The sequence below is a fragment of the Callospermophilus lateralis genome, chromosome 1, assembly GCF_048772815.1.
Source record: "Callospermophilus lateralis isolate mCalLat2 chromosome 1, mCalLat2.hap1, whole genome shotgun sequence".
NCBI lineage: Eukaryota > Metazoa > Chordata > Mammalia > Rodentia > Sciuridae > Callospermophilus > Callospermophilus lateralis.
This window is the reverse complement of record NC_135305.1, coordinates 199590474-199605545: the sequence shown is the minus strand read 5'-3', so window position 1 is coordinate 199605545 and position 15072 is coordinate 199590474. Positions and strand designations below refer to the sequence as shown.

Genomic DNA, 15072 nt, shown 5'->3' with positions numbered 1-15072 from the left:
AGTTACTAGCTTTCCAAATTCTAGTTAATGAATACCTTGGAAGAGATACTTCAAAACTATGCAAATAATCCTGTTACTTCTTAAAAGTTTTGAGGCCAATTATAGTATCCATTGGTAGATTTTGTCAGCAGTGGTTATTACTTTAATCTCAATATTGATTTTTATCTTTTTTGTTTGGAATTCTCTTGTAATTAAGAGCTGTTCCTTCTGCTCATATGTTTATTTTTTTATTCTTTTTAATTATACATGACAGTAAAATGTATTTTGACATGTTATATATACATGGAATATAATTTCCCATTATACTACTGTCATTACTGTCATGTATAACTAAAAAGAACAAATAAAAAATTAAAAAAACCTTCCTATTCCTGTGGTTGTACATGATATGGAGTTATACTGATGTGTATTCATATATGAACATAGGAAAGTTATCTTTCTTATTACCATCCCCAGCCCTTTCCTCATTCCCCTTTGTCTAATCCAATGACCTTCTATTCTTCACCCACATATTATGTGTTAGCAACCACATATCAGAGAGAACATTCAGCTTTTTGTTTTTTTGAGATTGGCTTATTTCACTTAGCATGATAGTCTCCAGATTCATCCATTTACCAGCAAATGCCATAATTTCATTCTTCTTTATGATTGAGCAACAATCCATTGTGTATACATACTACATTTTCTTTATCCATTCATCTGCTGAAGGGCACCTCGGTTGGTTCCATAGCTTAGCTCTTGTGAATTGAGCTGCTATAAACATTAATGTGACCGTGTCTCTATATAGTATGCTGATTTTATGTCCTTTGGGTATAAATCAAGGGGAAAACTGGGTCAAATGGTAGTTCCATTCCAAGTTTTCTGAGGAATCTCCATACTGCTTTCCAGAGTGATTGTACCATTTTGCTGTCCCACCAGCAATGTGTGAGTATGCCTTTTCCCCCACATCCTTGCCAACATTTATTGTTACTTGTATTGATAATTGTCATTCTGACTGGAGTGGGATGAAATCTCAATGTGGTTTTAATTTGCATTTCTCTAATTGGTAGAGATGTTTAACATTTTTTTCATGTATTTGTTGACCATTTGTATTTCTTCTTTTGTGAAGTATCTGTTAAGTTCCTTTTTATTGATTGGGTTATTTGGGTTTTGGTGTTACGTTTTTTGAGTTGTTTTTATATCCTGGAGATTAATGCAGTTATCTGAGGTGCAGGTGGCAAACATTTTGTTGCATTCTGTAGGCTCTCTCTTCACTTTCTTGATTGTTTCCTTTGCTGTTAAGAGGCATTTTAGTTTGATTCCATCCCATTTATTGATTCCTGATTTTACTTCTGTGCTTTAGGAGTCTTGTTGAGGAATTCGGTTCCTAAGCCAAAATGATGGAGATTGGCTGCCCATATATTTATTTATTCAATTATGTCAGTATGGTCTCATGGATATTTATTTTATTATATGGAATAAAATCCAATAGCATCATTTTTTTTTTTTGCTTAAATGTCTCCAGCTTTAGCTATGAGTCACTCCTTCAGATTAACCCCTGTGTTTTTTCATCAAACCTCCATCTATTTTTGAGCACTTCCTCACAAGCACAAAATGCTTCAAGCTCATCTTGAGTTTTCCTTGTCCCAGCTCTGGAATCAACCACTCCACTTCTCTAGGAATCTCTGGTTACTATTTGGAGATGATATTGAAAACAAGATCTAGTAATAAGTGTGACATTTCTTTCTTTCTTTTTTTTTCTTATTAAATAACTATTTATTTATTTATGTTTAGTTGTAGATGGACACAATATCTTTATTTATTTTTATGTGGTGCTGAGGATCAAATCCAGTGCATCACACGTGTGAGGCAGGCACATTACCACTGATCTATAGCCCCAGCCCAATTGGTTTGGCATTTCTAATTAGAGTGTCATTTGTTTCTAGGACTTGCTAGAGCTAAAATATACATGTGTATAAACTAACCTAGGATACTCACATCTATATTACTGAATCTATCTGCATATGTCTATATAAAAAACCTTGAGTTAAACACATGGTCATTTAGCCTTTTAAAATTTGTAACATAAAAAAAATTGTAACATCTCTCATCTATACTATATTTATTTGTTTATTTGATTCTGTGAATTTCAGTCTTGCTAATTTATACCTCAGTGAGAAACATTTTTATTGTATAGATTTATATTTATTTAGTCATTTTATGTTCATCTGTGCTTATTTTATTTTTTATCTTTAGCCTTTGAACAGTGAGTCAAGGTACTGTTCTTTCCCACCCACTTTACTGTGGTTTTGTTAGTCATTTGTAGATTGCTTAGGCTCTTTTTTTTCAGTGTTTGTCCTATATTTTGTTTTTCCCCAGTCTTATTAGTTTGTTTGTTCATACTTGGGGTATGTAAAGAGCATGTGAAACATTGCTGTGAGATTCAGACTCTCTGGGAGTCTGACCTTTCCAAAAGATGTATTTAGAGAAATACATCCTCCTCATTTCTGCTCTACTCCCTCCATCCTCATTTCCCCTTCTTTGTGCTCCTTACCTGTCCACCCCTGTAAATAAACTGTCTTTAATTTCAGGCTTCTTCTTCCTTTTGCAGCAGTGAACAGATACATATGTATTTTATTACATCTCCTTTTTTGGGTGAAGAGTCACATTGTACAGATACACTTTGGTACTTCGCTTTTCATTAACAGTATATCCTGGGGAATGTACTCCATATGAATTCATAGTGTAGTGTAGTTTAGTTATATATTCAAGTTTTCATGTAGGAGGGTTGCACCAATTTCATTACCACCAATAATGTATGAGAGTAACTCTCTTCCCATAGCCCTCCCAACAGAATTTGTTGTCACATTTAACTTTTTTTTTCTGGTCTGATAGATGAGAATTGTTCTCTTGGTGTCATTTTAATTTGCATTTCTCTAATTACATTGGATCATTTATACATTTGAGAACTTTTAAAATATTTTTCTTTGAAAAAGAATATGTAAAAAAGCATATTTATGTATTTATATCTCTTCCCTATTTTTCTATTTTTTTGTCCTTTGTCCTTGATTTTAAAGAATTCTTCCATTTATCATCTCTTTGTGGTATATGAGTATTTTTCTCCCAGTTTTTCAGTTTTCTTCTGACTTTATCCTTTTTTGTCATACAATCACAATGAAATTAACTTTATCAATCTTTTGTTTTATTCTTCCCAGATTTGGAGTCAAAGTTAAAAAGTCTTTCTCCACAACAAAATTACAAAGGAATTTGCTGATATTTTCTTCTTTTTATTTTCTGCCTGTGTGGGTTCTTTTTATTTATTCCTGAACTATTGGAATTTAAGGATGAGTTTTATCTTTTTCCAAATGACTTCCTATTTGTCTCACCTCCATTTATTAAAAAAAATGGTCTTTGACCTCAGTGATTTCACATACCACTAATTCTAGACTTTCTCTTTTATTCTACTCTTCTTTTTGTCTGTTGATGAATACATCAAACTTCTTTGAATCACCTCTTTAAAAACCAGTTTAAAAATTTAAAGTACACTCGTACACATTAGGATGGCTAAAAGAGACAATAACAGGTGTTGTGACAATAATATGGAAAAATAAGAAAGTTCATTTGCTGGTGGTTAGAAAAATGGCTCCTCTGCTTTGAAAACACTGTGGCAGTTGCTGAAAAAGTTCAAGTTACCATAAGACCCAGAAATATGCTCCTAAGCACATACCTAAGACAAATGTAAAAGTGAACAACAATTTCTAAAATGATTATTTATAGAAGTGTTATTCAAAATAGCCCCAAAGTGGAAAGTACCTAAATCTTCATCAACTGATGAAAAGATAAACAAAATGCAGTAGATCCATACAATAGAATATTATTCAGTCATAAAAGGAAGTACTAACACAGGGTGAAATATGGATGAATCTTTTATTTCACTTAGCATCAGATGCTAAGTGACAGAAACCAGACATAGAAGGCCACATTTACATGAAATGTCCAGAATAAGAAAATTCCTAGAGGTAGAAACTAGATTACTGGTTTCCAGGGGTTGGTAGATAGGGTTGGTGGGAGATAAGGAGTGACTGCTAGTAAGTATGAGGTTTCTTTTTGGAATGATGAAAATGTTCTAGAATTTGATAGTAGTAATGGTTGAATAACTTTATAAATATTCTAAAACCTGTTGAATTATATACTTTAAAACGGTGAATCTTATAGCATATAACCTATATCTCAATTAAAATATTTAGAGGAAAAAATAGAAAGTTCAAGCACTTGGTAAAAACAAACAAAAAAACCCCCAAACACTTAAAAAGGATATGTGATAAAAAATTAATCCTTTCCACAATGTCAGTTGCCAAACTTTTTTTTAAGTCTTGTCAGTGTGTGTATTTATAAAATAATTTTTCCTTTTTCAAATATAAATGGGCATATGATACATTCTATTCAGTAATACTTTTCATTGTACAATATATCTTGACTATCTTCCCTAATAGTAACTTGATAGCTATGTCATATTTATAACCCCTTATAATATTTACTGTTACAACCATATGCTATTAATTAAGATTTAAATGTGTTTTAGTTTATTTTGCTGTTGCAAACAGTGCTCAGAGATCATTCTTTTTATATTTTTATGAGTTGATAGGAATGTATCTGTAAAATGATTTCCTAGTTGAAAAATTTGTTTGAAATTGTTTATTTATTTAGATAAATTTTAAATAGATTACCTTAGAAAATAAAAAATACAAATAGTATATGCTGAGAGTCTCTATTCTAACACTGTTCTTCCATCTCCTGAATACTACTAGTATCTTATGTTTTCTTCTGCAAATATTTTTGATGTACATAAGTTTGTGTATGTTTAAAACATTAGCATGTTGGTATATTTGGATTTTGAAAGCTATTACTAACTTGAACCCAAGAAATGTTGCCCTAACAGTGAATAGGATTATTTTCATATTGGGTATTTTTTGATAATGTAGAGTCAAAAACTCTTCACATTCTTTAATCTCAGCTGAATTTCAAATCTACTATTTGAAATAGTCATGACATCAGTAGGACCTTAAAAATCTTTAGTTCTGTTGGTATTTTGGTAGCTGCTGGTTGTTATGATGGCCCTGCTGGCACTTCAGCAGAGTGATTTGAGAATCCCAGGAAAGCAGAGTCTCAAGGAATCAGCAGAGCTGGGCAGCAGCAGACCCCAAACCTAGAAATGGTCGTCTTCTAGAATTGAAGTAAGAGCTTGTTCCGTTTGGGTAAGAGCTTGTTCTGTGTGGCTTGGTTAGAACAAGATACTCAAATTAGTTTAGGCAAGGAAGGGAATTTATTGACTCTTATGAACGAAAAGTCCAGAGTTTGGTTCAGATGCTTGCTGCAATGGTGTCTTCAAGAACGTGTCTTACCTCTTACCTCTGCTTTCTTCTGTGCTAAGTTCACTGTTAGTCAAGTTCCTTTTCAGTTGAAGCATCAGAACCTTCAGACTTACTTTCTTTCTGCCAATTTGTCAAACTCAGCCAAAGAGAGGAAACTCCTTCCAATAGTTCAGTAAAAATATTACAAGTATGTCTAATTGACCTGACTTTGTCACATGCCCTACATGAACCAATCACTTGGCTGGAAGAATGGACTGATCTAATTGGCTAAGTACTGGTTAGGTGATATCACCTGAAGGGCATGATGAGACAGAACCAGTAGGATGGAATTATTTGATTAGGTAGGTGGTGGTGAGGCCTTCATCCCTTGAGCTGGTGGGTGGGATAGAACCAGCAGGGAAGAATGATCTGATTAGTCAGATCCTGGTGAGGTATTAGCTCTTGGGCCAGGGAGTTGGATTGGAGGTGGAATGTGACAGGTCTTTGTGTCTATCTGATATTTAGTCTCATCAAATCAGGTAGGCTGAGAATGAGCAAGAGGCACTTTTCCAAAGGAAAACTGTCCCCCCCCCATACCCACTCAGGAAAAAAGGGAATGAATACTAGACAGGCAAAAAATTTTGTCACTGGGCTGGGGTTGTGGCTTAGTGGTAGAGCGCTCGCCTGGGTGTGATTCTGGGTGTGATTCTCAGCATCACATAAAAATAAATAAATAATAAAAATAAATAAATAATAAAGATATTGTGTCTAATCACAACTAAAATTTAAAAAGAAAATTTTGTCAGTGGCCTTCAGATTTTACTTCTTTATCCCCTAAAATAATTTTGAAAACATGTGTGCCTATTTATGTGTTTTTAAGTTGATATCTGGAATTTTTAGCATGGAAATCTAAATAATTGTAAGAAAGAATTATTTTCAGACTTTTATATATGTTGCTATTTTGAAATAGAACATCTTACTTCTTGTATATAATAAAATATAAATGCCACAGAAATTTTATATCCTCTAACATCTATTTAAAATTTTATAGACAAGCTCTTTAATAGCAAAAAATATCAATTGTGCATTCCTCTTTTTGGATCTTTCCCATTTTTCTTTTTTTAAAAAAATATTTATTTTTTAGTTTTAGGTGGACACAATATCTTTATTTTTTTAATGTGGTGCCGAGAATCAAACCCAGTGCCTCACGCATGCTAGGTGAGCGTGCTACCACTTGAGCCACATCCCCAGCCCTTTCCCATTTACTCTTCTAAAAGAAATTTACCCTAATATATTTTACGCTGGAGTACCTTATTGATCATCCAGTATTATTCTTCTGGAACAAAAATACTCATGTAACTTGAAATGTTAAAACATTTCTGTGATTGTCAGGTTCTAAGGGCTAAATATGTTTTTTGAATAGAATTATGACTAAAATTATTACCACAGAGCTAATCAAAGCATAAATATAGTAAACATTTTTATAATTGTTAAACATAAAAATAAAGTTTTAGAGGTAGATAGGGGTGGATTGCAGTGCCTTTTAAAAGGGCTTTTTCTGCATCAGTTTTAATTGTCCCTTCATTTGGGGCAGTATAATATAGTAATTATACTAGTTTTCTATACTGTGTAACAATATAACCAAAACCAGAGTGGCTTAGAACAATACCCATTTATTAGCTCACAGTTCTATAGGTCAGTAGTCTGGTGTGATGTGACTATTTCAGCTCATTTTCTGGCAAGGATGAAATCAAGCTATTAGCCTCAGCTATGTTCTCATTCTGGAGTTCTAGGCCCTCTTTCAAGCTTATTGGTTGAGCTGGCAGAGGCAGTTCTTCCTATGTTTCCTTGATGGCTGACAATAGAAACTACTCTTAGCTTCTGCAGGCCACATACATTTAAATGTCTTATGGTCCCCTGCATAACCAGCTGGGGATTTCTTGTGCACCAGATTCCTCTCATACTTTGAATCTTTGACCTCTTCTCTTTCTGAGCTCTAGAACTTTGACCATTAGGACTTTTGTGATTAGGCCAGGCTGATATGGATAATCTCCCCATCTTCAGGTCAATTGATTTGGGATCTTAATTATATTTTCAGAGTCTCATTACAGTAGCACCTAGATTAATATTTGATTGCATAACTGGGATAAAGTATTTTTTACATTAAGGGTCAGGAATCTTGGTGCCTTATAATTTTGCCTACTGCAGTAAGATCCTTGAAGGGTAGGAAGTATGTATTTATTTTTGAAAAGTGAAAGATAGGCAGTTGTAACTAGGGAGATGAGAAAGGAGAACACTATAAGCAGGATGATATTTGGAATAAAGATGCCTTGGCAGGCAATGAGTTTTATTAAAGATTAGGTACGAAAGTTGGAGGTCAGGCTTTGATTTGTTTAACTCTGTGCCAACATAAGTCTTAGTGTACCTCCAGAGATATACCTGTTCCATTCTGAAAACTGTTGCATTTGTGATCACAGAGACACCTTGATGCTTGGCAAATAGAGTAGAGCAGCAAATGAAGCTTACAGCTAGAGGCTTGGGGCTGGGAGGGTGGAAACAATGACAACAAAAAACCCCGATGCCAAAGCAATTGCTACTTCTTTCTTCTCCTATCCCCAGATAGGCTTCTTCTTGTTCTTGTTCTTGTTCTTTTTTTTTTCTTTCTGGAACAATATTCTGTTTCCTCTCTAGGGAATAAAGAACTGAAGTCACAGCTTGCTCTTATCCTTACAGCTGTAACTGTTGCCTAGTAACCAGATTCCCCCTCTCCTTGCTTGTTGCCAAGGAGAGGGGAGAAAGGTAGAGAGGAGCGCACTTCTGAACCTCTTAAAAGCTATTGTCCTTTACACTCCACACAGGACTCCTTGCTTTGGGGAGTTGGGTGGACTGCCCTAATCTGGCAGTTTAGGTTCCTTGAACAGAGGGAGCCTGATTCTTTTGTCCTGGGCAACTGGGAGGAAGAGCACTCATGGGGACGTCTCCTTATGGAAGGAACCATGACAGTCCCCCCTTCTCATTTTGGCCTGCCCTAGGACAAACAGAGGATGTGCAGATGCTCCTGCGCTTTGGGGCAGACCCCACTCTGCTGGATCGACAATCTCGGTCTGCTGTCGATGTCCTGAAGAGGAATAAGAACTTCAAAGCCATTGAGAAAATCAACAGTCACTTGGAAAAGCTGGCTACATGTTCTAAGGACCTATCAGGTACAGCTCCTGTAAATTAACTTTTTTGGGGGATAAAACTGATACTGTGATATCAGATACAAATCAGTTTATCTCTTCTTGGGACACATAGATCTAAGTGAGACCCCTCTTCTCCAACATTCAGAAAACTGGTATGCTTTTTTTGGAAAGATAGGATGAGACAACTCTTATTTAGAGGGTATCTATGCATTCTGGGAACTTTTCCAGACCCACCTTTGAACAGTATTGGTGATTTTTTCCCCCCACATATTCACACAGTAACAAATGAAACATACAGAGTAGGAGATGACAAAAATCAAGTCTACTCCTCAGAAAAGAAATTACTGCCAATGATTTAAAATGTATATCTATTTCTGAATTTATTGACTTGGGTTAGTCTGTATTGACAGACTCTCCTGAATAAGAGAAAGCATTTAACTATATCGGTCCTACTTGTTGAATTTGATCTGATAAGGTTACTTGTATCATTTATATTCCATTTCTTAACTGTGAATTTTCTATGTTTCATCTATAGATTGAGTCTAAAAAATGAGAACAGTGGGTGCATGGTAGTATTATATAAATGTTACCCTTTCTATAACTAGTGGCATGGCTGGACTCACAGAAATCAATCACTAAATGTCCTGAAAACTTTGTTCTTTGCATGTGATACTCTTAAAAACATCCCAGTTTAATGAAATATGTATGTATTTTTATGTTTCTTGTAGTTTCTTGCATTTATGTATTATCTGTTACCTGAATAAGTTTCTTTCTTGATCTGCTAGAGTAGCTACTTCATAAGTTTTTACAAGGGCAGCATCGATGGTAGACTTAATAAGTTCTTAAAAATGTCTTTATTTTTTTCCTCATATTGATTAACAATTTGTTTGAGTATAGGCATTGTATTTCATTGATAGTAAGTGTATTTTATTCCATTTTATTATTTTTGTAATTAGAATGAGTTTTATAACCAGTGATATGTTAAAGTAATGGCAGTTTTTTCTTATGTCCAACAATCTGTGCTATCTTTAGATTTATGAAATACATTATATAACCTTGTTACAGCTTTGAAGAAATTGTTTCATTGCCTTTTATCCCCAATTTCTACTGATTAGAAGTCTGATGTTAATCTCATTTTTCCTCTTCTAGAATTTTTCTGTTTTTGAGTTCTCAAATTTCTTTCAGATGTATCAAGATGTGGGTCCTTATTCATTGTTCTTGTTTGGCACCTGTTGGTACATTTTAATCTGTCTTTCTTACCTTAGAGAAATTATCTTTTAATATTTTACTACTCTCCAATGTTTCTTTTCTCTTATTGCTACTATTGTTAAATGGGCAAGTTTCTTGAATTAATAATAAATGTCTTTCAACTTGTCCCTAATATTTTCTCCCCAGATTTTTAACTTGGCTTTTAGCTTTTCCTTTTATAACTCAGTCTGTCCATTGCTACATTTTGAATTTGGAAAATCATAGTGTTAATTTCTAAGAATCTCTTCTTCTTATTGTTTCTTATTATAGAAGCTTATTCTTATTTTGCATTTATCACATCTTCTTGAATTACATAAGAATATAAATTGTATATACATGCAGATATATAAAGAATGTATATGTGTGTGCATGTGTATGTATGTGTGTATATCTATCTCTGTCTCTATCTATCTGTATTTATTTATTTAAAGAATGTTCTCTTCTCTTCCCTGAATTATTGCTTTTAGGGTTAGTTGATTCCTTTTCTTGGTTCTATTTTGTGCTGTTGCTTTTCCTTAATCATCTTCTGTTCTTTGTATTATTTATGTTTGTGAATGAAGTAACACCTTGATCAATACTTATTAAGTGGATAGTGTGCATAGTTAAATTTGTTTCTCCAGAAATATTCCCTCCCTGAAATGGGTGGGTGCAGCTACTCTGTAGGTGGAGAGCATTGAGGTGGGAGGGAGTCTGACGTCTAGGGATTAGATGTAGAGTATGGAAAAGTTTTTTGTGGGGAGGTTGAAGCTGCTTTTCATTTAATACACCCTCACTGGAATTTCCCCATTTGTTTCAATTTTTACTCATTTATTTTAATATCATCTGTCCTTTCCATGAGGCCATGATAATGAGGAAAGAGAAATGTTTTTGCAGAGTTCTCTTTTTTTTTAATGGATGTTCTTCTCAAGCGATGACATATTATGTTTAGATTTTAAATGACCTCATGTTTTAAGGAATTATGATTTTGTCTTGAGGTTATATAATTAAGAAACCATTGTGAAGTGCTGAGAGTTTGTGTACATGTTGTCAGTTTCAGAATTGTTTCTCCAATTTGAGAAATTAAAATAACCACAGGGATTACTTAGCTAATTAATTTCTAGGTTTTAAAATAATAACAACAAAAAGAGAACTCCTAGTTAATAGAAGAAAATGGCTGCTTTGTTTGCAAATTTATCTTTTATTAATTATGATTTTAATTCTTAGAATAATGGGTATCTTTAGTGTTATACTTCTTAGCATGACATTAATTTGTTATTAAAGTTTTAAGTTTTGATTGTTTGTTTCCTTGTATAATAGAATCTTTGAATACCTGCTAATCCAAAAAACATCTAATTGTCTGAGACAAAATTTTTTCCCCTTTTGTGGGACTGGGGATGGAACCCAGGACCTTGGACATGCTAGCAGGTGCTATACCCCTGAGCTATACCTGCAGCCCTGAGAGATGATTCTTAATCTTATTTCGATCTTCTTCACCAGTTAAATCAGTAGCCTCTGTTTGGAACCCAGAGAAGAGACTCAGGAGAATCTCAGCCTGTCTATATTCATTACAGTTCAGCTTACTTGCTTGGCAGAAAAGCATTCTTGAGAGGAATGTGCACTAATTCAGACCTGCCATTTGACTCATCAGGTAGCCTGTGATGGCAGTGGATACATGTAAGCCTAAAGCCCCCTGACCTCCTTGGCAAACTTGTTGGATGTTTGAGTATTTCAAAATTTTCTGAAACATTGACCATGAAGACTTTCATGACATGCTAAAGGAATATTGAAAGACTATAAACAATTAATGTGAAAAGAACTGAACTGATACAAATTTAAAAAGAAGAGGATGATAGTAGTCAGGAAGGGCCAGTAAATCAGAGCCTTCCCGTATTCCCTAAAAGTACTTCTGGCAGCAGAACCCTTGTAGAAGTCTTCAAATATCTCTGTGTGTAATGATATCTGGATGGGAGAGACATTGTCCGAAATATCAGTGTTCCTTTATACGTCCATATGGCTGTATATAGTTGTAGTATACTTTTTGTTTCTAATATTTTGCCTGTTGCACAAACTTCAAAACCTAAGGTGGGACTAGGAGATCTTTCTAGACCAGTTCTATGCGATATAATTATATGAGACGATGGAAATATTCTGTATTTGTTGTGTCTGATATAGCCATTGGTTACATATACCCATTGAGCAATTAGAATGTGTATGTCTTTTTTATTATTATTTATTTTTCCACATTTTTTTATTGGTGCATTATATTTGTACATAATGTTGGGATTTGTTGTTATATATTTGAGCAAAATGTGTATGTCTTGTACATCTGAACAATTGAAATTTTATTTTTCTTTAATTAACTTTTATGTAAATTAGTGTCCACTATATTAGACAGTGTAGTTTTAGACTTCATCTATCAAAAGTTCTTTATATTCAGAATAGTGATCAAGAAAATGGTGGGAGGTTGAAAGGAAAGTTCCCTAAGAGCCATGGGAATGAAGATGGATTTACTTTATTTTTATGGACCATAATTCCTCCCCATCTTTATCCATTGAGGGGACAGAGGGAAATGTCTTTGGAAACAGCTGCTGCTGGGGTGTTTGTACTCCTGTTCTTGAATAAAAAGTCTCACCCAATGATTTTGATTTTTTTTTTATATCAGTGGTCCTGAGTGCAGTACATTTAGGACATGAAGTTTTATTCACTTAGATGATAAATGAACATTTCAATTTCAGACTAGGATTAAAGATGCTTTCTCTCTTGATCCTTTCTGAGATTCTCTGTTCCCCATTTTGCTGAAAACAGTGGTGCTGATCTCTTTGGATAGGGCTATCTTTGGCATGGAGATAAAGAAATAAAACTTAAGAAATAAAGAGTCTTGTGGAAGATTTCTGGTTCTCTAAACCAGAGCTTTTCCAACTTGTTCATGTATAAATATTTGGAAGCCTATGTTAAGATGCAGATTTTGATTCATCAGGTTCAGCGTGAGATCAGACATTCTACATTTGTCTCAGTTGCCAGGGAATGTCAGGGACCACTTTGAAGAACAAAACTTTAATCCTTTATAAATAGTCAAGATTATAGATTATTGCCTTTACTTGCCTTTTATGGCCACCAGCAGATGGCGACCATGTCCACTTTCCCTAGTGGCTGTTGCTGCTCAGCTCTTAGGACCAAGAACAAGCAGATTGGAACCTTTGTCTTACTAGCACGGTGCCTTTTCAAGTGAGCTCAAGTTCAGACCTCTGAGGGGAGCCAGATGTATTTTGCTCAACACCAAGACAGTGCTTCTTTCCAGTTAATGCAGATGTCGGGTTTTGATTTAAAAGATGTCCATCGCATTTTCTCCTTTTTATAAACCTATGTTTTCATTTGTTTTAGGAAATGTATGAAATTTAGCAAAGGAAATATTAATTTTTATAAATATACCTCTAGGAAAATTAATATATTTGGAATTTGGTCATTTAGTCTAATTCTATGCATTTATAATTATGACATTTTTATTTTCTTTTATAAAAATGGAATGGATATATTAATTGAACCTGATCAAATTGTGTGTAATACAGTTTATCAGTTTTGTCTTTTATACCTTAAAAAAGGTATTTTGGGCAAAAATGAAATGATTTATTTCTATTTCCTAATATTTCCCAGCACTATTGTAACTTCAGAAGATCTCTTTAATTTTTAATTTCAGATTTGCTGATATATTTTTGCTAAATATGGTAATTATAGAGAATTATAAAAATATAGTGTTATATGGAAACAAAATTTATTGTAATCACACTTTGGCTTGTTTTCATTTAGTCTTGTTATTGTTTAATTAATAGTCATCTTTAAGAAAAATCTGTAATTATAATGCATAAGCAGCTTCATATCCTGATGTTTCTTTGTCTCTTATTAAGCTTGTAGGAAATTTAGGAAAAAAGAAAAAAAAAAAACCAGAAAATTTTGGTGTAATAAACAAGTCACCCACCACCTTACTTCCCAGGGACACCATTTGTCATATTTAGAACTTTCCTTCTATGTATTTTTGTGTCGTCAGTAACATTCTTTGATTTTTTTTCCTCTAATGCCTAGAGGTTTCTCTAATTAGGAACTGCCTTCTTAACTATCTAAACCATCTAATGTATTTATAATACTGCATCTAATTATCTCTATTGTCAGCTTAGCACATTTCTGTTCATTTTCATGTGACTTTTATACTAAGCCAGTTTTTCTGGAGAAAGAATGATCTGCCTGAAAAGCTTTTAATGACATGGTACAAGGGGGCAAGCAAAGGAAGTTCTTCTTTTACCAAAGGTCCTATTTTTTTTTTCTGTACTGTAAGGTTTTATTGTTTTCTGTGGCTTCATAGGTATTTTAGGATGAAGGTAGGAGGATACGTCCAGGGATGCTAGCCAGACATCATTCCACCACCCACATGTTTTCTGTCTCACAATAAACTTCTAGCTAAGATGATGTGGGCTCATCTGGCAAATGGTTACCTTTTTCTCTTCTCTGGAGTATTGTAGATTTTACTTCTGCCTGGTGTCGAAGCTCTCTTGATTTGATGGCAGTGAATGTTTGCCCCAGAAGTTGGTGCATGGATATTTCTGGTGTTCTGATTTGATTTGTTGAAATGGTAATCCAGGTGTGAATCAATAAGGTTGGCATTCCCTGCCTGCCCCATTGGATCCTTTTTACCATTTCTGTGTACTTCCTAATCTTTGAGTTTCTTCACTTTGAAAAGCCAGTTCCTAATTAAGGCTTGTTTTGTTTTCAAGAAATGTCTTTGAGCTTATAGAGCCTGTTTGGCTCATACTCCTTCAAACCAGAGGTGCCTAGGAATTTCCACTTTCCCATTGCAGCCCGTAGGCAGTGACTGATAGATGTGAAAATATGAAAACCCATTTCCCTTGTCTTACGTGGAGACAACTCTGAGGTCTGATTCATACTCCAGAACTCCTCTATGGGATGAGGCAAGGACACCCTCTGTGGGACTTTGCTTGAGCTTACCTTCTCAGTTGGATTCCTCTTCCACTTTTCTTTGGCTTCCCTACTTACTCCTTTGCTGGTTTTCTTCCTTAATAAACTACTTGCACACAATTCTTTGACTCTGGATCTGCTGCTGGGCAATCTGTTTGAAAATAACAATGTTTTCATTATTTGCACCCATTTTCAAGTAGTCCATCTCTTTTAATGTGTCTATACTTTGATAGAACATGACATGGACATTAATTTATGTCTTTACAACCATGATAGCACTTCTACTGTGAGTCAGGCACTTTTCCTTTGGTGAGAAAACAGATGTCCACCTGTGCTCTCCTATCTGTTCAGTAAAAATGCTTTTTGAG

General features: G+C 34.4%; 1 protein-coding gene across 1 annotated transcript in view; it reads left to right on the top strand.

Moving 5' to 3' along the window:
* Positions 1-15072, top strand: part of Trank1 (tetratricopeptide repeat and ankyrin repeat containing 1) — a 108211-nt gene that overhangs the window by 49268 nt on the left and 43871 nt on the right. The window contains exon 9 of the mRNA XM_076843394.2: positions 8363-8533. Coding sequence (XP_076699509.2) covers positions 8363-8533 — 171 coding nt within the window. The remainder of the gene's footprint in view (positions 1-8362; positions 8534-15072) is intronic.